At 36.4% G+C, this 22658-nt stretch overlaps 1 protein-coding gene across 1 annotated transcript in view; it reads left to right on the top strand.

Annotated features, from left to right (window-relative positions):
* Window positions 1–22658, top strand: part of PREX2 (phosphatidylinositol-3,4,5-trisphosphate dependent Rac exchange factor 2) — a 281233-nt gene that overhangs the window by 245804 nt on the left and 12771 nt on the right. The window contains exon 38 of the mRNA XM_077876670.1: window positions 16044–16146. Within this exon, the coding sequence (XP_077732796.1) occupies window positions 16044–16146 (103 nt within the window). The remainder of the gene's footprint in view (window positions 1–16043; window positions 16147–22658) is intronic.

The following is a 22658-nucleotide window of genomic DNA, read 5'->3' as shown; positions in this document are numbered from 1 at the left end:
CTGCCTCTGTGTGTGTGTGTTTCTCATTAATAAATAAATAAAATCTTTTTAAAAAGATAAGAAATCAAATTTTTCAAATATGATAGAAGTTCCATTCTTTAATTTCTTTCATTATCTTTCGTTAAAGTTATTTACCTTAGAGATGGGTCAAATTTCCATATATGTTTGTTTTGTTACCTAGATTTTTCTTTGCAATTGATATGAATCTTAATAAATTAGTGTATTAAATTATTCTGTAATTTTAAAATGTCCATTGTTTTCTTCAACTTAGATTACTGTGAAAGAAGAATAAGACAGTAATTATGAGAGTGACTTACTGCTGTGGGTTCTAGTTCTGACCTTCAGCTATCACTTGATATTGGCCCCAAAGCCTTAATTTCAGTATATAAAAAATGAGAGTTTATTTATGATTACCTTACATCATTAAAATTGATAAAGTTTCAGTAATCATAATACGTTAAACATATCTTGATAAAAATAATCTATAAGAGTGGGTTTTAAAAAAAAATTATATAAGTTCTGTGCCCAATTCAGGACTTGAACTCATAACCACAAGATCAGGAGTTGCATGCTCTACTGACTGTGCCAGCCAGGCACCCAGACAAAACAATCTAAATATGTAATTACTAATTATGTTTGATCAGTATTTGCCAAACCCAGTTTTACTATTTGAACATATTAAATTTAAATTTAATAAAATTTAAGCATTTGTGTTACTAAATTTTATTTGGATTTAGCTATCTAAAAGTGATAAATACAGAATCACTATAAAAATTGTTAAGCAGGGCATGAGTCTTCAAAATTTATTTTAAATAAGCTGAAGTTATTGTTTTTCCTAAACCTGCAAAATTATATTAAAAAGAAAATAAAATGCCAGTCACTTTCTGGGATGTGTTTCTGAGGGCTTCAAGGTTAGTTATTTTATAACCGCTCTAATAAATGTCGTAAGTCAAAATTTCGATCCTCCAGAGGAGAGAAGTAATATGGCTATCTCTTCCTCTGTATGAACCTGGATCAGGAGAGCAGGTGACATGAAGAAAGTTGACAGAAGGAAGTGGCCGCTTATGCCTTTATGATGTTAATCTTAAATTGGTAGTAGGTTGTCTAGTACCATCTGGAGGAATACAGAGGTATGAGAATGAAATCCTGTAAAGCAGGAAGGGTGTAGGGTAGCACCTGTTATAGGTTTTAAAGCATGACTATTAATTAGCCAATGAAGGAAATGAAAGATGGCCCAGTGGAGAAGGATGTGGAATTAATCTGTTACATGTTGAGTTTAGATGTCCATGATGTCTTCTATGGGGATGTCCTCTGACAGATTCATAGACAGCAAGGACTAAAGGGGTATATATGCATGAATGGGTATAATGTAAATGGATATATACACGCAAACATAGCAAAGAGGCTGTGGAAAAACAGAGGTGAAGTGATTCTTGAGAACAGGAAGATTGGAGAAGGGACCATATCTGAGAAGGCTTCAAAGAGATACATTTGAGCTGGTTTAAAACATTACTAAGAATTTTCTGGGAATATACTTCATGTGTTAGCAACAGGGAAGAGATATTCCAGGAAAAAGGCACAGAAGTGTGAGAAAAGAGTGATCAGCTGCCAACCATGAACACTGAGAAATGACCACCCTGGAACGCACATGGAGTGTTCATATTCCCTGGTTCTCTGCTGCTCCATCCTCTGGCACCCTGATTAAGAGGAGCAACAAAGGAGGAGCCTCCGAATAAAACACTGAAGGAAGGATCCACTAGAAAGGTCTAAAAAATACTGATACAAAGCTCTATTCAGTGACTTGGGTAAACGGGTCAAAGAGAAAATGGTTGTGGTATAGTGTCGGAGAATTGGGAGGCAGGTGAAAAATCACGTGCCAGACAACCGTAAGTGTTGGCATCGTCAAAGAACCTACAGAGTAAGGACAGAAGGCAGATAGCAAAGTAGAGAAGATGGGAATAGAAAGGGAGTGTTGAAGGACTTTGGGCAGCCGGGAAAGGTACCCAACCTATTCAGTTAAATCCCCCAAAACAAAACAGAAATGAAAGAAATTGGTGCAAGAGTCCAGGCTGAAAAATCAAAAATGCAGAAAAGCAGATTCAAACCTGGTAATTGAGGTCCTAACTCACACACGTTTCATATTCATACCCATTTTTAGCACAGCGAATACATCCTTGTCTGCCTATGTGCTCATCACCTATCTCCGTTATGGCCTCTGTGCCAACCTCAGCAATGAAAAACTAGGTCAAAGAAAAACACACCTTAATGGGCTTGCCTGGGAAGGAATGAAGGATGTGGAATGCTTTGCCTGGCGGTTGATTTTTAAGCCTAGGCTTAAAGATATATGCTGAGAAGTATCAGAGAATGTATTGAAAGTTGCAATAGAAAGTCCCATTATCTTTAATGGGACTTTCATGGCTAATTCCCTGTGCAGTGCTGAAAATGTGCCCCTTAAATTCGATTGCTTTTTTGCCTGAAGATATATGGAGTGAGTTGAGTATTCAATTTGGCTGTGCTTCTGCTGCCAGGATCTCTCTCCAGCTGTTGCCCATCACTTCTGCGTTTGTTTGTTCCGTTTGTTCTGTTGTTTTGCGCAGCACCCCTCTCTGCCTGCCACCTCCTTGCCTTCTTTTCAAATGCTCATTAACCCCTTGATTTTCAGCTCTCAGGCTGTGACACATAGGAATCCAGAATGGATCTTCGTGGGAAGATTTCATCCTTACTGCCTGTTTGACAAGAGTCAAACAATAATCTTGAAAGCCCAATAGACGTAATTACAGGTTCCCTTATGGCTTATAAATAGCAAATGACTTTTCTTTCATGAACCATGGCTTACACTTCCCTTTCTCCGGGTTTAACCACTGCTCATACCATGTCTTTTGACTAACAACTCTGCATGAATTTTGATAGTACTTGGAAAATATACATTATAATATGTCCAATTAATTATCACAGTATTAATTCATTAACTATTAATTACTCTGATCAAAGTTATCATGGGAAGATTTCATCAGTACTGCCTGTTTGACAAGAGACAAACAAAAATCTTGAAAGTATCAATAGACATCCAGAGGTTATTTCTATAGAATCTACTGGAAACTTGCCTGAGTGATTATGGGCTTTTGGACTGCAACTATTGTTAGACTGTAACTCACATTTTATTAAAGGAAGAATGTAAATATTTAGTATCTTATTAGACATGTGTATGTGTATATATCAGATGAGTGAATTCTTTTATTGTTGAAAACAAGTATCTGCTCTTTTTTCACATAAATGTATTTATGTGTTTTATTGGAAAAAGCACCTTCTCTGTTTCAGGGGAACAAGGACATAGGTGTTAGGTTTTAGAAACCCCTATAAACTTGTGGCAATTTTCTCAAGCTTTCCATTTGTCACAGACACTTTGCTAAGAGTGACCATGGTGGGAAAGATCAATAGGTTGACAGTGGGCCTTTCCATATTAATTTTGCAGAGACTCTGCCTGTGTAGAACCATAGCAGTCACCTGGGAACTGAGCAGTATTTAACATACTGCATTTAGCCCTCAGGTGTTTGATTCTTTCTCTGTGTAACGTAATAAAAGGGAGCAGGGGAAAGAAACAACATTAAACAATTAGTTTTTTCATTCAGGTGCTTCATTCTGGTTGTCAATAGACTTTTTACAGTGGCTCTCTGTGCTCAGTACTTAAAAGTAATTAGAAGCCAGAATAAATGAGATCACTGCGGGAATGAACATGCTTTACACAGAACAGTGCATTTTATATAGAAAAATGCAGATCTGTGGTAGAGAAGGCACGCAGTCTCCCTTCAGTTTATTTTTCCTACTTGATTGCTTTACAATCGATATATTACTTAGCATGCTTCAAATCTAAATCCTTTTTAATCATGAATGTATTTTCGTATGATGGGGTCTACATTCATAGTGAAGTGGTTTGGGCTGGCTGAATTAACCCTTACCAAAACAATGCATTTAAAGTACAAATGCTGAGACCACGATTGTGATTGTTGACTTATGGATGTGGGGAGCTGGAATTTCTAAATGTAGTAATCCACATGATGTGACTTTGGTATGATGGAAAGAGCCCTGGATTTTGAATCAGAAAACTGGTTTTGAATCCTGTTACTTCCTCTCTGTGACTGTGATTACATCACCTGGTCTCTCAGGGACTTATTGGTGAAGTGGGAATAATGATTTCTTTCTGAAAAAAGATGGCAGAGGAATAAATGAACAATACATGTGAAAGCATCTACTGCAAGACCTGGCAATAGTGAACACTGGGTTTTTCTGTCTTCCTCTGTTTCTGATAATGAATCCATCTTCTCATTGCAGAGAAAAAATATGAAATACAAGTTTAAAAGAACTAGATCAAGGATGCCTGGGTGGCTCAGTGGATGGGTGCCTGCCTTTGGCTCAGGTCATAATCCCAGGATCCGGGATCAAGTCCCGCATCGGGCTCCCTGTGAGGGGCCTGCTTCTCCCTCTGCTGTGTCTCTGCCCCTCTCTCTCACTTTCTGTGTCTCTCATGAATGAATAAATAAATCTTTAAAAATAAGATAAAATAACTAGATCATACCTACTAAATAGGGGAGACCTTGTAAGAACTATTTTTTTTTAAATCACAGTGGGTGCAAAGGAGGTCTTAAATGAGTTCTTACCATGAAGAAGAAGTGGTAATTTTGTGATGTGATACAGGTGCTAGCAAACCCTACTGTGGTAATCATTTTGCAACACATAAGTGTATCAAATGAACATGTTACACACCTTAAACTTGCAAAATGTTATATGTCAATTATAGCTCAACAAAGCTAGAAAAAAAGTCACAGTAATGTCAGTATAGTATGAAATAGGAGTATGAAAAACATAAGAGTTAACTCCTCTCATCTGTAAGAAATAGAATACACAAAACACTGGGTCCTATGGGAACTTATTTTTAGAATTCTCCTTTGGTATCTTGTAGAAAGTCATTCAAGAGCAGCAGAACAGGATCCCTTTGTATTCAAGGACAGGAAGTTTTCTTTTCTGATGTCAAAACCCAAGAGTATGTGTTAGAGACAAATATTTAGAACTTGAAAAGAATCAGATGCTACCATTTGTTTATTCTTTCATTCATTGAGAGGAAAAAGAAAACTATGGAGCACCAGTGTGTGGCATGCACCATGCTATACCAAAGCAGAGAGTCCTTGGTGTCACTGTACTTAAATATGAGGTCTTGACAGAAGAACCACGTTGGAAGTCAGACAGCCATAACCATGGAGCATGGGTTCTCTTTAATGATGACAATAGGAGAGACGTGGTCAGAAGATTGAGTTGAGATTTTAAATGAAATGACCCAAGGAATAGATTTATAAGTTTCAAAGTGCAATAGAGAAGAATATATAACATGTCACGTTGACACTATGAAAGAAGGGATTCTGTTAGAGTTTCAGATGTTTTCTTCTGAACCCAGAAAATACTGATAAATAGAAATATATTTATAAGTATAAATTAAACAATAAGGAATTCACTCATCTGATATATACACATGCCTAATAAATATTAAATATTTACATACTTCCTTTAAGAAAATATGAGTGACAGTCTAACAGTAGTTGCAGTTCAAAAGCCCATAATCCTCACTCAGGCAAATTTCCAGTAGATTCTATAGAAATAACCTCTGGATGTCTGTTGAGGTTTTCAAGATTTTTGTTTGTCTCTTGTCAAACAGGCAGTACTGATGAAATCTTCCCATGATCACTTTGATGAGAGTAATTAATAGTTAATGAATTAATATTGTGATAATTAATTGGACATATTATAATGTATTTTTTCCGAGTACTGTCAAAATTCATCCAGGGTTGTTAATCAAAAGACATGATATGAGCAGTGGTTAAACCCAGAGAAAGGGAAGTGTGTAAGCCATGGTTCATGAAAGAAAAGTCATTTGCTATTTATAAACCATAAGAGAATCCATGATTACATTTTTACTAATGTTTATTGTCCCTCTACTGCATTTATTACTTCATCAAATTTATTTAATCAGTGAACACTTCTTGAACAAATAAATAAAATGCATACAATACATTGAACAAATGCAGAGTATAAAGAAATGAATCTTACCTTTTAGGAGTATACTTTTAATAATACCATTGGCATACATGAAGAATTCGTGTCATTTTTTTTCAGTAAGTCTAAATGAAATGCTTACTGAGTCCTGGGAAGTATGTAGGATCTAGGAAGGCCCATCAGTTCAAATACCAGTCCAGCGTAGCAATGGCGGTAGTGGTAGTGGTAGTAATATTAATGAAAATTGCTAACATTTATTAAGAACATGCTCCCTGTATTAATTAGTTAAGTTATACCCTGTGTTAAGTACTAGACATGAATTATTTCATTTAATCCTGGAAATAATATTATAACATAATATATCATTAAACTTGATTTACAGATGGGGAAACAGTTTCAGGAGCTTAAGTAACTTGCCCAACTTCACACAGTTTTAGCAAATCCAAGCTCCAACTCAGGAAGTTTACCTGCAATGCCTATGCTCTTTAGCCCCACACTTTTCCCACAAGTATGCTATAGCGTGATAAGAGATATGATGTGTGACCCAAACCAAGCATGTGAGATCATATACATGAGGGAACAGCACGTGAGAACTATGAGAGGTGGTGATTTCAGAGAACCGTACACAGTAGAGTGGAATAACAAAGAAGGAAAAACCAGGGACCATATTGTTAACATCTTGTATTGCATGTTAAGAAGTGGAAGCCATTTGAATCTTTGCATTTTCATCTGCATTTTTTTAAAGATTGTACTTATTTATTTATTTATTTAGAGAGAGAAAGAGAGCAGGTGAGTAGGGGGAGGGGCAGAGAGAGAGGGAGAGAGAGAATTTCAGGCTGACTCTGAGCTGAGCGCAGAGCCCAACGTGGGGCTTGATTTCACAACTCTGAGATCATGACCTCAGCCAAAATCGAGTTGGATGTTCAGCCAACTGAGCCACCCATGTGCCCATTTCATCTGCATTTTTAAACAATCACCTTTGTTACACGGTAAAAACAGTGGCAAGACTAGGAAGAGTCAGAGTGAGATTGTACCAAAATAGGAAAGAGATATTAGCAGTCCACCTAGAGAGGAGAGCTTGATGACATAGTAAGAAATAGGAAATTAAGTTAGCATGAAAGGTACTAGAGTTAGGTACGTTAACATGTGGAATTGCACAATACATTCATCTCTTATAATGGATGAGTTTATTTTGAGTGGCTTGGGGGCTTATAACATTTCTCCACCTGGAATTGAAGCAGTGGGTAAATCATAAATAACTAGAAACAGACTTTAGGAAAGCTATGATTTTAATCTTGACTGCACTCATTCTGGGAAGGTTTTGTAAAAGTGGGAACAGTAAAGATACTAAAAATACCATTTCGCAAGAAAACTTTAAGGAATTAGATAATTTCTACATCTTATTTCTTCTAACTATTTTCTTCTGAAGCCCATATCAATGGAGAAGCTCTGACCTGGGTATTTTTCCTACTACAGCTGCTTGTTTTATTATAGCTGAATAAGATGGGAGCATGAGAAAAGCACAAAGAAGTAAAGACACTTGGAAACTGAGCAGAATCATTTATATTTCTCCAACAAGGAGAAATGTGTTCTTAGTTCAAAGATTGTTGAAACTAATCTGCCTTAGGCTACCCAGGACAGAAGTTCTGATGATGCTGTAGAGTGCATAAAATCAGGCGATCATCAGAGCCTTCCATCTGTCATAAAAGCTTCTGTGTATAAGAGTAGTGTGCAAAGAGCAGTAGTAGCTGCTTTGTTCCAGTTTATTTCACCTACTTCATTCTCTTGAGATTGAAATAGTCATTATTTCTCTGCAAAACTTGAATGCTGCCCAGGTAATCAGCTTAGTAAACTATCTCAGAGAGCCACAGCTGTTTAGAGTCCTAATAACTTGTTTGTGACAGTCACTTGAACAAGTATAATGGGTCTGGTTTTTAATTAAAGGAGAAAAAAAAAGATGACTTCTATCGGAAAAGGAGAAATTATTTCATGTTTTAAAATATAAATCTATAGGACTCTAGATGTACATACCTATAACCATATAAAGACGTATAACTCATGTGAAGAATATTATCAAAATAATAGGTACCTCAGGATGTCCTTAATATAGACTCTGAGGGATGCATTTGACCTTAGGGAATTTTCTCCTTCTTGTTTCCATGACTAAAGGCAGCATTGGAGTTATAAAGGATGGTGAAAATGAGGTAGTACAAGTGGAAGTCCAGAGGTAAAAAAACAAAATCAGACCTCCAGTAATTACGTAGAATTCCGCATGGGACAAAACTCACTGATTTCAGAATTACAAAGTATTTGTTTCACTTTATATTTATCTAGTACAAAATCAAATTAACCTTCCTGTTGATGCAAATGATTCAGATGATTTTTAATACTTAGGCAGTTTATATAGATTGTTAAGAGGTCATGGCTAATGCCACCATTTGCAGAACTGGTCAAAACTGTTGTTTGACATATGGTCCCTTACACTCAGAAGACCCCAACACATGCTGTTAGATGTGGTTATGTGCTTCCCCAAAATCCTGTTTTTCTAACAAGAAAATCATTCTGCTAGCGATACTGCATGAGCACAAAAAAAAAAAAGAACATACTTTTCCAAGTGCCTCAATTCTACTATTTTTGCACAAAATAGTTAAAATAGCTGCTCAAGAAGCCTTTGAAGTCTCAACATGTATCCCTAAATCCAGTGACTCCAGTGGGTTTTGTTTGGAGGATAATTTTCAGTTATAATTAAGTACGTAACATTATTGAGGAGTACAATAGATTTTCAATGTTTAGCCTCAATTCTAACAAATATGAGGAAATAAAAAGCAAACTACCCCTTGCTAAAGGTTGCATTTTCTATTTTAATGTTTCTCACTTTATCATCTACATCATGTCAGTTTACAGCAAATTATTGTGGCTGCAAATTTAGAGCTCTTCATCACACCAGTGTTTCATGTGTTTTCTTTGCGTCAGAATCTGAATGACCCTTCTCTACTAGTAATAGGAAAGCTTGGAATCACCCCCAAGAGAGAACAATCTAATGATTAGCTACTAAGGAAAACATTGGAACTCTGACTGTGAGCTAAGAGTCTGCAAATAAATTCACTGTCCGAAAACAGAGCTTAAAGCCGTAAACCTCACATTGTTCTGGTTTCCCTCACCAGTTTGCCTGTAAGTTGCTACATCGCCCTTGTGGCCCAAAAGGGGTGATGCATGTCCCCAAGTGCTCAATTTATGCATTTCAACCCTTGGGAGATTGGCTTCCTTGTTCAGTACAATTTGAATCAACATTAAATGAAGCATTAGAGCTCTGGAGGTCTTAAAAGGTAATTGGGAATTTTAAAAACCAATAATGTTTAAAAAGGTAATTAGGAGTAAAACTGATGTTCTTGTCTGGAATCATGGTAAATGTATAGAAGATCTTTGGGTTTTGAGAATCTTTTATGTCATTTATTATACAAACGCCATGAATCATCTCAAAGAGAAGGATTGACATTTTTTTAAAAAAAGGACTAATACAAAAAAATTAAAAATAAATAAAAATAAAAAGGACTAATACAACTTACTTCAAGATTTGAAGTCTTACAAAGTGAACTAAATATAGTATAACAGATATGAGTTAATAAATGATCAAAACACAATATGTCACATTTGGACTAATTTTGGAAAATAAGGTTTGTCTCTCCGGTGAGACTTAGTTGAGGGGGAGGTTTGGATGCTGAACATTCCATCTGAAAATTGGATCGAGGAACAGGAGGCTGTTTCGTATACTTTCCCTGACGTTTCCCTCTATAGTTTGACATATACGATAAAATTGGTATCTGAGGTCTAGGATCAGTTGGGACAAACATATGAAAGAAAAATCACAAAGAAACATATTAGCAAGTGCCAAATTATAATCAGGTGAACTCTACTTCCACCAATTCCCAATGTATAAGAGATAATGGTGGAAGTTTGTCATTAACATCACGAACTTATAATCATATAATACCATAATTTTATAAGATTAAATTATAGAGTTTTATAAAATTAACCACAAGGTTATTTTAATGAACATCTTTTTAAAAAATAAAAAGTAGAAAAGAGCTTTTGTAAAAAGTTAAAATTTACAATGGGGTTTGGGAAATAGGATCTATGAAAGCTCACGTTCCTCAGATTTTTCAAGTAATGTGTGTCCCATAATGAGCACAGTTAGGCTGACTTATGGTGTGAGCTGAGGAACAAAGAGGGGTGGGGATAGCATCTCCACAGACATGGCTAAGTGATCATGCATGCCATTTCGGGTCATTCTTAGGACATTCATGAGGCCGGTATGCCAGCTTTTGTCATTTCACAGGAGGCTGAGAGAGAAGAAGTGACCTGGCCAGAGTCCTACAAGACATCCTCAAATCCTAGAACCTCTGGTTGTGACAACCATATAGCAACTGCCATTCTACATTTAGAACAGTTTTCTGATATTTTGAAAGACACTCCCAATGTGGACAGACATTCCTTATTTGAGGAGAGGCTTATGCAGTGGTACCATAATGTTGACCAGGAGCAGAAAGAAGTTCTGGGTAGGGTGGAATAGGTGCGGTGCTGGGAAGATGGGAGTAGAGAATGAAAGAAGGGTTGGTAGAAATCCTTAAGCATCAGGATGAAGGGCTGGCTTTTGTAAATGTTGCCTGGAAAGTAACTGAAGATGCTTTGAATACAGTATTGATAGCATATTAAGGATAGATACTTAGTAAATTATTCTGATAATTTGCTTAACAAATTGTTGTTTTACATCACATAATGTAAATGTTGACTTTTTTTCTTCATATCAACTAAGAAAATAAAAGACTTACTTACTCCTAAAATCTGACTCCCAAGGCCATGCATGTTGGGGCCCAGACTACTTCTATAACTTCATCTCCTTCTCCTCTCTGTGTGCCCCTGGACTTTGAGCTCCACACTTGCCCTTAAGCAGACAGAACATGCATTAACCTCAGGGCCTTTGCACTTGCTCTCCCTGAAGTGACTTCCCCCAAAACAGCACCTCTCTCTGGCATTGCATCCTGTTCACTTTCTATTCTTTTAAAAACTTCCCTTTTCTTTTTTTTTTTTTTTTTTTGTTTTTTTTTTTTTGTTTTTTTTTAAAACTTCCCTTTTCTAGATAACTTATCACCACTTGATATTACATATTTGCTTCTTTCTTTCTTCCTTCCCTTGAAATGAGACCTCCAGAAGTGATGGGATTTTTTTTTTTTCTGTTTGCTGTTGCATCCCCAGGACACTGGGGAGTGGATAAAGATTTTGGAGCCTGCAGTTAGGTGCCCTTTTAAAGAAAAAGTTAGAAAAACTACAAGACAAAATAGAAATGAAACTTAATATTTATTTATTTGGAATGCAAAAAAATTACAAAGTTTACAATGCTAGCAAGTACCACAAGCATTATAAAATCTGAAAAACAAAAGACTTTTTATTACTTAATTGCCGGACCCATCTCTATGCATTTTTCCTCCACAGTTTTTGGTAACATACTCTTTGATTGCCTCTTTAAATTATAATAATTTTATAATATAATCTTCTATAGAAAGAATAGGAATATAATTGGTTTTTTTCTCCAGTATAGCCGATCAGATTTTTTTAAGAAAAATCATTGATTAGAAACACCTTTTAATTTCAGCATTATTGCTACATCTTTTATACAATTTTTTAATTGTTGTCCAGTATGAGAATCCCTATAAGATTCTGTAGCATATGAACCATAATATTTGGAAGAATATTTCACAGACTAGCTTCTGGCTCTATACATTTCTAGCCTGTTTTTTTCTCCACCACACACAGTCCTAGGCGCCCTGGGATACAAACATTGCGTTACAACTTCGGGCCCTGCTGCCTCCATTTCAGCATTAGGTGATTGAGTTTGCACAATGGGCAGTACAAATACTCTGGAATCCATTTCTACACCAGAATACCATAATAACCTACCTGTACATGGAAGTGACTGTGAATCATGTATGTAGGTTCCAGTCAACCTAGCCTAAGTACACAATAATTCTACTTCCTTTAGCTCAGTTCCAGAAATAGTCATGCCCATCTGAACACTCTACAGCACGACAGAGGGGAGTTGGGATAGACATGGTTAAGACAGCAATCATAACCATTTGCAGTTAAAACATTTTGCTGTCGCAAAATCTATAAAGGAATGTGGCTCTGTGAACAATTTGCTAGGGATCCATACAAGTAAGGGACCCTGACTCTCAGCCCTTTTTAGCTTGGTAGTAAATCCATTTCTTCCAGCATCTAATAGTACTTGTAGATACAAAGTAGACATTCAAAATATATTTGTTGAGTGAATGAATGAACTAAAGTTACTTCTTTGAGGCTTTTCCAGTACTGTAAATCAGAGTGCCTTTCAAATTAAATTGGACCCATTAGCTACAGGTTATATTTATCATATTAAAACTCTGCTGAATCTCTGATGTGATGTGGGATCTATTCTTAATACAAAATATGTCAAGAAGATTTATTCCTTATAAGCACAGATATATTGACCCTTTCTTGTTTCTTTCTATGGAGAAATTCACAATTTCTGCATAATTTTATAGCCCTGTCAAGTACATTTTCTCAGGAGTATGCCCTAAGCAGAGCTATTACTTGGAATGTTTTACTACTCAAATTATGGAACAACTTTCTTCAGTGTATATGTTATATTTGCCTTTTTAGGAAGGACAAAGTCTACTCTGTGACCTTTAATTTTTTTATTTTTGTGAATCCCAGGAAAAGAATTGTCTAAATTTTTAAAATGATACTATATAGCTAGAAGGAACTGAAAACTGAAGGCCCAAGTTTTCCAGGATGGAACCAAAATATAAATATATTTAAATTTTAAGTTAACTGCCTAATATGAAAATAGAGATGGTGCTAGAAAGGAAATTGGCAGGTCCAATATGAATTCTTAGACTGAATGGATTTGCTTAGGATTCACAGCCTTCATAACTCTCCTTCATTTTCTTATCCACGGTTAGCAGAGCTATCTCGCTGCTAATCACTGAAGTACCTATAAAACCAAATGATCTTTTATAAAACCTGACTCTGAGTATCCATTTATGAACCATTGAAAAACCATGTGCCACTTTCTGGATCTGGAATCTTTCCGAGAATGCCAGAATCAAAATGCTTCTTGTAATGCTGAATTTTTCCATTTGACATTCAGATTGAGATAGCTGAGAGAAGAGAAAAAGCTTGGATGCAAATAGCGATGTATTAACGGCAGTGTTGTAGCCTTACTGCTGGGCTTTCTTCCACGTGCTTAATTCAGGAGAATGGAGTAGTGTGAGGTTGTGATGAAAGAAGTAGGCCTCCATTGGACAAATCAATGGTGAATCAAACACGGGCAGTATTTCCCACATTGACCTCATTGTATCTTTTTAAATGTTTTACTCTTTCAAAATTTCAAATTAATCTTGGGACCTAATTGGAACATACACAGTGGTTAGTAGGGAAAGGTAAATATAGGTAGACAAAGCCATCTGTTTTGGGTAGGATAGTGAAAAAAAAGCATACACATCCATTATAAGGTAGATTTTTCTATTAGGTAATGCATGTGTATTGGTTTTAAAAAGTGACCCTTTGAGGTACCCTCTCAGGGAGCCTGGTACTGGTCATGCTGATTGATTGGGAGTTTAGAGTAAAATGTTTTAAAGTCAAAGTCTCTGGCAGATAATTTGCTATTGTACTGTTGTTTATTACAGCTTGAAGTAGGGAGAAATAAATCTGTTTAAAAATATTTTTAAATGGATAAAATTATAGACTGCTTGTTAAAAATCCTTCACAATAAGTAAGTGTTATAAGTAGAGGAGGGCAAGTCATGTTTTATCTAGAACAGACATATTTCAGTTTGATTAGAAAAAGAAAACAATTTTTTCCTTAGTGTCATTCAGCTAGTGTAATGAGCATTATTGATTAAAATGTTAGAATCAATAAGGATCTAAAATTGGAGTAGAGGAGACTTTAAGGAGGTAAAAAAGACTGTGCTCTGTCAAGCAAGCTGACAATTAAATGCTTTGTGAAAAACTGATTTTCTTAAGCATGAACAGTCAACGGTACTTCTTGGCTTTCATGGGCATATGCCGTTCTAGGGCATGCAGGAACATGTAAAACAACAAGTATATATTGTTATCAGATTCATACACTAAATATTTGTAAATATCACATACTACCGAAAGCTAATTGTAACACATTAGCCCATCTGACTATGTATTACTAAGCTTTGTAAAGAGTTCTGTGTCATGTTAATGCTTGTTGGGTCATTGAACAGCCAATGAAACTTAACATGTTTCTTCTTAGAATCCAATTATGTATAATAATACAATTACATGTTGTCAAGTTCTTTCTAAAATTTTAGCAGTAATGTTTAAAGCCCCTTATTCCTCTTCTTCTTAATTCAGCAGTATCAAAATCTAGCAAATGTATTGGACTTCTGTAGTGCAGCATAAGTGAATTAGATATATCTCGGATAGTAGCAATTGCATTATAGACCTTCCATTTGCAAGGAAAAACTGACCAGACTTAGGTAAATATATGTGTAAAAAAACACCAAACTATGGGGAGGTAAATGCAAAATAGAAAAAAGTCAGTCGAAATATTCATAAATAGAAATGCGAAGTAAAAAAAAAAATCTGGTCATATGAATTTTATGAAAAACATCTAAACATAGTGAGCATTTTAGTGAAATGTATGCAAAAGATACCCCTAAAGAACAATTCAGAGAACAGCACCTGAAAATGTTAACAAATAAACATAGCCTCTAAGAGCTGCCAAAGAGAAAAATGTGGCAGGACATAAAAGAAATGCCTTAAAAGTGAAGGCAAAGGACAAAGGCATACCAATTACTAAATTCAGGGATTGAATTCTGAATTTTCTCAGGGTTGCTCTGGGCATCACATTCCTGTATAACTAATTAAAAATTCCTTTCAAAAATTTTACAGTCCTTTAGACTGGGTCCAAGAAACATACTTTAAAAAAATAGATTCTGGGGGCACCTGGGTGACTCACTCAGTTAAGCGTTGGCCTTCTGTTCAGGTCATGATCCAGAGTCCCCGGATCACCCCAGGTTGGGCTCCCTGCTCAGTGGAGAGTCTGCCTCTCCCTCTGCCTCTCACCCCACTCATGCACTCTTGCAAACTCTCTTTCTAATAATTAAAATTTTTAAAAATAAAAAATTTTGATCTTCATGAATAATAATTTTACTGTTTATTTTTCTAAGATATTCGGCATAAATTGGTATAAATCTATTAACTATCATGTAGACTTGTATGAAAAATTAGGTATTCTTTTCTTTTAAGTTAAAAGAATCTCAGAAAAAAATAATAAAATACCAGTAAGATACTAGTAAAAATAATATCTGATAATAGAAATTATTTTATTTCTGTTTTTTTATGTTTATGTATATAAACTCTTTCATAAACAGTTCATTATGAGTTTGTTAAATTTAAATACTTAGTTTAGGACCCCAATCATGTAGTTCTATAATCTATTTTTAACCATATATCCTAGGGATGCCTGGGTGTCTCAATGTTTGAGCATCTGACTCTTGATCTCAGCTCAGATCTTGATCTCAAGGTCACAGGTTCAAGCCCTGCATTTGGTTTAAAAACAAAACAAAACAGGTGTTCTGTGTAAAAAAAATCAATGGTTCATTGTCTAGTTGCTTCCATTTTGGCTCGGTATTTTTGTTTTGTTTTGTTTTGTTTTGAAATTAGTGTAGGGAAAAATAATTTTCCCTCTATCTTTCTGAGTTCTTAGCTAAGACCTCTATAGTAAAAGACAGATTAATGAGAAAAAAACAAATAGAAGTTTATCAACATGTATACCTCATGAGTACATGGGGGATACCCAAAGAAACATGAGTAACCCTCTGAGAAGGCAGATTTAAAATAGTTTATTCTGTTTCCCTTCATTAGTAACCCATGCTATCTTGAAGTGCTTAATGGGAACCATGGCATTTGACTTGCTTTTGCCTTTGCACACAGATGCACCCTGAGTGTGACCCTGGAGCAGGCCATCATTCTGGCCAGAAGCCACGGGCTGCCTCCTCGCTACATCATGCAGGCTACAGATGTGATGCGGAAGCAGGTAAGCCTCACGCGCAGTTTAGGAATTGTTTTCTAGGACCTAGATTTGAAGGTTTCTTTTAATCAGGATTTATCAGGTTTCATCAGAATTAATCAGCATTTATCAGATGTCTGATGGATGCCTGGACGTGGAGGACATCTTTCCAGGCTCACAGGGTAAATGTGAACAAGAAACACTCCTAGGGATGAAGGGCAGTACAGACATCTGTGTGAGGGTTCTCCAAGAAATTTAGCCAATCTATAACACAGAGATGTCTAAGGAGGTAAGCTGAAGGAGGAAAGGGGTTGGATGGGCATATTGGGCAAGAGTGGATTTGGGGCTTAGGTGAAGGATGAGGTCAAAGGATGCATGGCATTTTCAGGGCATTGCAGGTGATTTACTAAAGGTCTGGGAATAGATTGAAGAAGGGAGTGGATACAAAGAAGAGGGAAGAATTGAGGGGCCTGCTTGCTCCTGGAGCTCCCAAAGGGAATTCCAAGCCATGCCGAGAAACTTGTGCATTATTCTAAAAATAAAGCACATACCTCAAATTTTCCTTCAAAGGATGAATAGCAATCTTAGAAATGTCATTAGGTCACTGAAGTATTTACAGGTGGGAATATACCCTCTTATAAAGAGGAGGGATGTTTGATATTATACCCAATAGTATTTTAAATGTGACAGTTTGGTTTTGGTTTTTAACTCTTAAAATTCTTTAAAAGATGAGAAAAATGTACCAACCTCCAATTTATTGATCATTAGGAAAATGTACCTAATCTCATAGGAAAGACAGAGCTTATTAGAAACACAGAAGAAGTTTGAAAAGATCAATTTTCTATTTCATTCTGCCACTTTTTCCCAGGGTTACCACAAAAAATTGCTCAGTTGGTTTGAATTGCCCAATGATAGTGAGTTTGGTTATTTTTTAAAGATTTACTTACTTATTTGAGAGAGAGAGAGAGCATGAGGAGGGAAAGGGAGAGAGTCTCAAACAGACTTTCCACTGTGCCTGAGCCCCCTGTGGGGTTGATCACACAACCCTGAGATCTGGACCTGAGCTGAAACCAAGAGACACTTAACCAACTACACCACCCAGGTACCCCCAAGTGACTTGGTTTTTAAGATATGCTTTTGTAGTTAAAACTGCTTTATTTACTCAAGACTTGGTGTATAACTCTTACACAAACATACAAATCCCTGTGGGTTTGCTCCCAAGATTACACTACAGAATAAAAACAAAACAAAACAAAACACATGGAGACAATCAAGAGGCCAGCAGCAGTTTGGAGTCTGCAATGCAGAAATAAGGTGCAACCAGAGGATCTACACTGGAGCTTCAGGCTGGGAACCCTGGAGCTGGAGACTGAAAAACCAGGATCTCACAAAGCCCAAGAGGGATTTGTTAAGTAAAGGTTAGGTCCACAAGAAGCACAGAACGCACTGTGGTTCAGCTGGAAAAGGGCAAATAAGGATGCAAATGCCAGCAGATTTTGGAAGGATTTTTTGGAAGATTGATATACAAATTTGGTTTTAAAAAGTAGATCAGGGTAAACTTGTGATTATCCATACAAAGATCAAGTTTGGGATGCCAAAAATACAGAAAGAGACTAAACATTTTATTTCACTCTGCTGCTGTGAGAGGAAGTTTGCAATAAGACTTGGAGGAGCCGTCTTAAAATTATGGTTTTTGGCAAGACTAAGAGACTAGTATTAGCCTGTTTTCAAATAGTCTAGTATGGGAATCATCATGAATTGCCTGGGTATACATTCATACTATACGGACTTTAATAATCAAAACCTTTGAATTCTCACAACTGAGAAAACAGAGATAGATAAAATAGAGAGAGAAAGTAAAAATCATATTTATATGAGCTTTAATGACTTTTTAACCAGTGCAAACCTTTCTGAGGTACAATGTACCTATGATATTTACATATATTATTAGTATATATGATTATGTATTGATATAACTTATGGCAACTGAAAAGTTTTGAAGTTTCTTGTAAAATCCTTGTTGATTTCTGAATTGTGACACTTTTGAGTATTTATCACTTCTTCCCCCTTCCATATTTTAAAAATAAATACATTTAGAATGGGTAGCTTCCCTCCATTGTTGTTTGTTTCTCTTCTCCAAGTGGCTTAGAGACAAAGACTGATTTCTCACTTCTGCATGAAAGATCAGAGAGCTTGAGGCCTTCTTTTTGGAGAAACTGGGCTAAACTGATGCACAGAGATATTTTTGCAATATTCCTTCTGTTGCCCATCCTCTCCCCAGTGTTCAGCTGTTACAGGTGGTGGGGTTAGTGGCAGGGATCAACTCTGCAAGCCAACTCTACCTGCCTGCAATCTGAGTAGTTAGAACACAGGTGGGAATCAAAGATCTAACTTTTCTCTTCCTTTGCCTCTCAATCATGTAGATAAAATTCTCCGGAGACTGAGTGGTTGGGATATTTGCCAGGTTAATGAATAATATTTTCTAAGATCTTTAGTTTCTGAAGAAGAAGCTCTTCAGTATGACTTATCCTTCTAACTCCAGTATTGTTTTCATGTACAGATTTTGTAGACTTGTTAAATGCCCTGATTGAGTTGGAAGGAAAGCTGAAAGATAGAAGGAAGGGTACTATGCCCTTTCTAATGTTTTGATAACGATTATTATAATCCTAGGCAGCACTTTTACCTAACCAACTGATCTGATTAACAAAAGGCTTGAGGGGAAAGTTCTCATTGACATTAGAAACAAAGTTTTCTATCCTATAAATTATATGTTCCAAGTATTATTTGGTAGGAGCCTATCTCAAAAATTTTTTGAGCTTTTTAATAAAACTGGAATTTCAAATAATTCTATCTCCTTACCTATAATATCAGAGCATTATACTGGGCACCAATAACAAAGACTGGTGGTCCTTGCCCCATCTCATGGTGGTCACTAGAGACAAATCATCATGATACAGACACCAACAGACAGGTGGTATACAACCTCAGTGTTTTAGGACATGAGACAGGTAATAAATGAGTGAGTGACTAGACTGTGAGCCCCTCAATGGCTGGGACACTGAGTATGTTTATTTTGGTGGCATGAGTTTCCAGAAAAGTACCTAGCAGAGAGTACGCACTGAATGATGTGTGGGCAATGAATCAGTTCTAACTAGGATAACTGGGAAAAGGCTTCATGCTGAAAGTGATAATATGATAGTGGCTTAAGAGCATAGATTCTTGAGCTGAACCACCTCAGTTTGAGTCCCAGCTCCATTGTTTACTATCTGTATCATTTGGGACAAGATTCTAAGTCTCTATGTTACTTAGTTTCCTCATTATTAAAACAAAGATAATAATAATAATAGCACTTGCCTCATAGTGGTGTGAGGATTAAATAAAGCAGTATACTCAATGTACTTAAAACAGTGCCTGATACAGTGAATGACCAATTATTGCCCAAGATGATATTTGATTTGAGCCTGGAGGGATAAAAGTGATATGGATAAGTAGGAAAGAGGAGAGAGGGGGTATTTAGGTAGAGGGAGCAAGTATCAGGGCACCTGGGTGGTGCAGTCAGTTAAGCATCCAACTCTTGGCTTCAGCTCAGGTCATGACATCAGGGTCATGAGATCGAATCCCACATCAGGCTCTGCACTCAGCGTGGTGTCTGCTTAAGTTTCTTTCTCCCCCTCCCTCTGTTCCTCTGTGCATGTGTACACTCTCTCTCTCTCTCTCTCTCTCTCTCTCTCAATTAATCAATCAATCGATCTTTTTTTAGGTGCAAGTATGGCATGCGGCGTATATGAAGAATTATTTAGTTGAATTCACTCTGGAATATGCCAATCATGTGCGGCATGATAAGCATCAATTTTATCTGGAACCTTTTGAGAAAGCAAAAGTCTTTCTTTAGATTATTTAATGGAATATTATGAGATTAAAGACAAAACAATTATACATAAATACTATAGTTTAGTAAGTCTATTTCTCACAGGGATATGGTTTAGATATTCTAAAACTAGTTTATGTATATATTAGGCTTGAATAGATAAGTAAATATAATGTAAATAATGAGAATAAAGTTTTTTACTTCCAGAAAAAGAAGTTACAAATAGGGAAAGGGAGAAGGCCATAATCCAGAATGAACGTTGTGGCATGGGATTGAATCAGAGATAGCAGTTTGAACTGATGGACACACACACACACACACACACACACACACACAGATATACATTAATGTAGAAATAAATATAGATGTTTGAATATGTTTGCATTAGTCAACTGGCTCTGTCTACTGAGAAGACCTAGAAGCAGTTACATACCAATAGTAGCAATGAGCACATCCAGTGTCCAGAGCTTGGGTTCTAAAATAATTTTCCATTAAAAAGAACCCAGGATTCTTGGAGAAGTGGTCAATTTCCAGCTGAGACAGGGGAGATGAGCCTGGAACATCTTGAGGTACCTAAAAATAAACAAGTGTTCAAAAATGATTGTGATTCTTTCAGTAGGACATGAGGAGCAACCTGAAGGAGCTCCTAGTTGCCAATCTGGAGCAATCTAAACAAAAGAAATCATTAAAATAGTGGCAGTATTGGATAATAACTCAGATAAAATAAATATCCTTAAATTCATACTGATTGAAATAAATACTTGAGTAAATAGATAATGGATTTGGGGGGAAAGGATGACTCTTATTTATAGAAGCATTCCTTCCTAAATGCTACAGTATCATTGTTGCAGGCAAGATACCCTAGTAGAGACTAAAGTCAGCAAAAGTTTGAAGAGTTGTATGTGCATAGTCCCATAGTATCTTCCCCAATATAATTATTAACTACGAAAAGAGAAGTAGTAACTTTACAGTGAAAAAAATCTGTCAGACACCACTTGAACCAAGTGAAAGTTAATGTCACCAGTGATAAGATTTAGGAAGATCATGTGATGGTCAATGTCGGTGATCTCATGCACTGAGAAGGCCCAAAATAATTTCTTGCCCAAAATGCATGTCCTCTATCTAATCATGAAGAAAGATCTGACAAATCCAGATTGAGAAACATTCTGCAAAATAATGACCAGTATTCATCAAAAGTATTAAGGTCATGAAAGACAAAGAGCCTAAGGAACCGCTATGGATCAGAGGACCAAGGAAGCAAGAAACAAAATGTAGTAGGGGATCCTGGATTGGATCCTGGAATAGAAAGGGGACACAAGTGTGGGAAATGGTGAAATTTGAGTAAGACTTGCAGCATTGTACTAATGTTGATTCCCCAGTTTTGATCATCATAATGTAAGCATTACAGGGAGTTTAAATAGCTGGGTTAAGTATGTGGACTCTCTGTTCTGCTTTCACAACTTTTCTCTAAGTCCGAAAAATAAAGAGTTATTTTTTAAACACTTAGATGTGATTCCTAAATTCCATCCCATCTGTCTTTCTCCCACCCCCACCCCTTTTCCCTATTTGCTTTCCTTTTTTGGTCCATCTTGAGAAAATAGGATTTGTTTTCCTTTCTTCCTTTTCTCCTTTTCTTTACTCCCTTCCATGGCTCAGAAATTTGGTAGCAGGAGACAGAGCTTCAGAGTTTTTTTTTAAACTACTCTTCTTCATCTAGTCTCAGCCCCAAACCTTGGTGTTTGGTTCTAGGTAGTAACTAATTCCTATTAGGAACTGAACGATGACTATAGTTTCATTCATGAACTTGGCAGGTTGTGAAGACTTTTTCATTGCTGAAGTACGTTGTCTTTGTATTATAAACTTCAAGGCATAATTCTCACATTTCAGAGATCCCCATGCACATGCCTTTCCAGATATTGCTTTAAAACTATTTAAGAAAATATTTTCTTAAAAAAAATTTTAAAAGAGAAAATATTTTCTTGATAAATACTATGAAGTTTATTTTTTTTAATTTTTTTATTATTTATTTATTTATTTATTTATTTATTTATTTATTTATTTATTTATGATAGTCACAGAGAGAGAGAGAGAGAGGCAGAGACATAGGCAGAGGGAGAAGCAGGCTCCATGCACCGGGAGCCTGACGTGGGATTCGATCCCGGGTCTCCAGGATCACGCCCTGGGCCAAAGGCAGGCGCCAAACCGCTGCACCACCCAGGGATCCCTATGAAGTTTAAAATAGCTAATTATTCAACTAAGGACAAAACAGATACATGAATGTGATAGAACTGTGATTTCTGTTCCACGGAGGTGGGGACACAGCAGATATTTGTAGTCTGTTCATTTCTTATTTTCAACATCTAAAGTATTACTTGTTTCTAGGAATAAAGACGTAACTGAGATAGTGAACGGGAAGCTGTGATTTAAATTTATTTTGAATGATTCAGATGACTACTGAAATAAATATCAATCCCTTGGAAAAATATACGAGCATATTTTGGTTCTTAAAAGCATTAGTTATGAAAATGCTCAGGGTCACCTGGGTGGCTCAGTGGTTGAGCCTGACTTCAGTGCAGGTTGTGATCCCAGGGTCCTTGGATTGAGTCCCACATTGAGCTCCCTGCTTAGTAGGGAGTCTGCTTCTCCCTCTGCCTATATCTCTATCTCTCAT

The sequence above is a fragment of the Canis aureus genome, chromosome 28, assembly GCF_053574225.1.
Source record: "Canis aureus isolate CA01 chromosome 28, VMU_Caureus_v.1.0, whole genome shotgun sequence".
NCBI classification, from domain to species: domain Eukaryota; kingdom Metazoa; phylum Chordata; class Mammalia; order Carnivora; family Canidae; genus Canis; species Canis aureus.
Note: the sequence above shows the minus strand (reverse complement) of the source record. Positions and strands in the feature narration are given on the sequence as shown.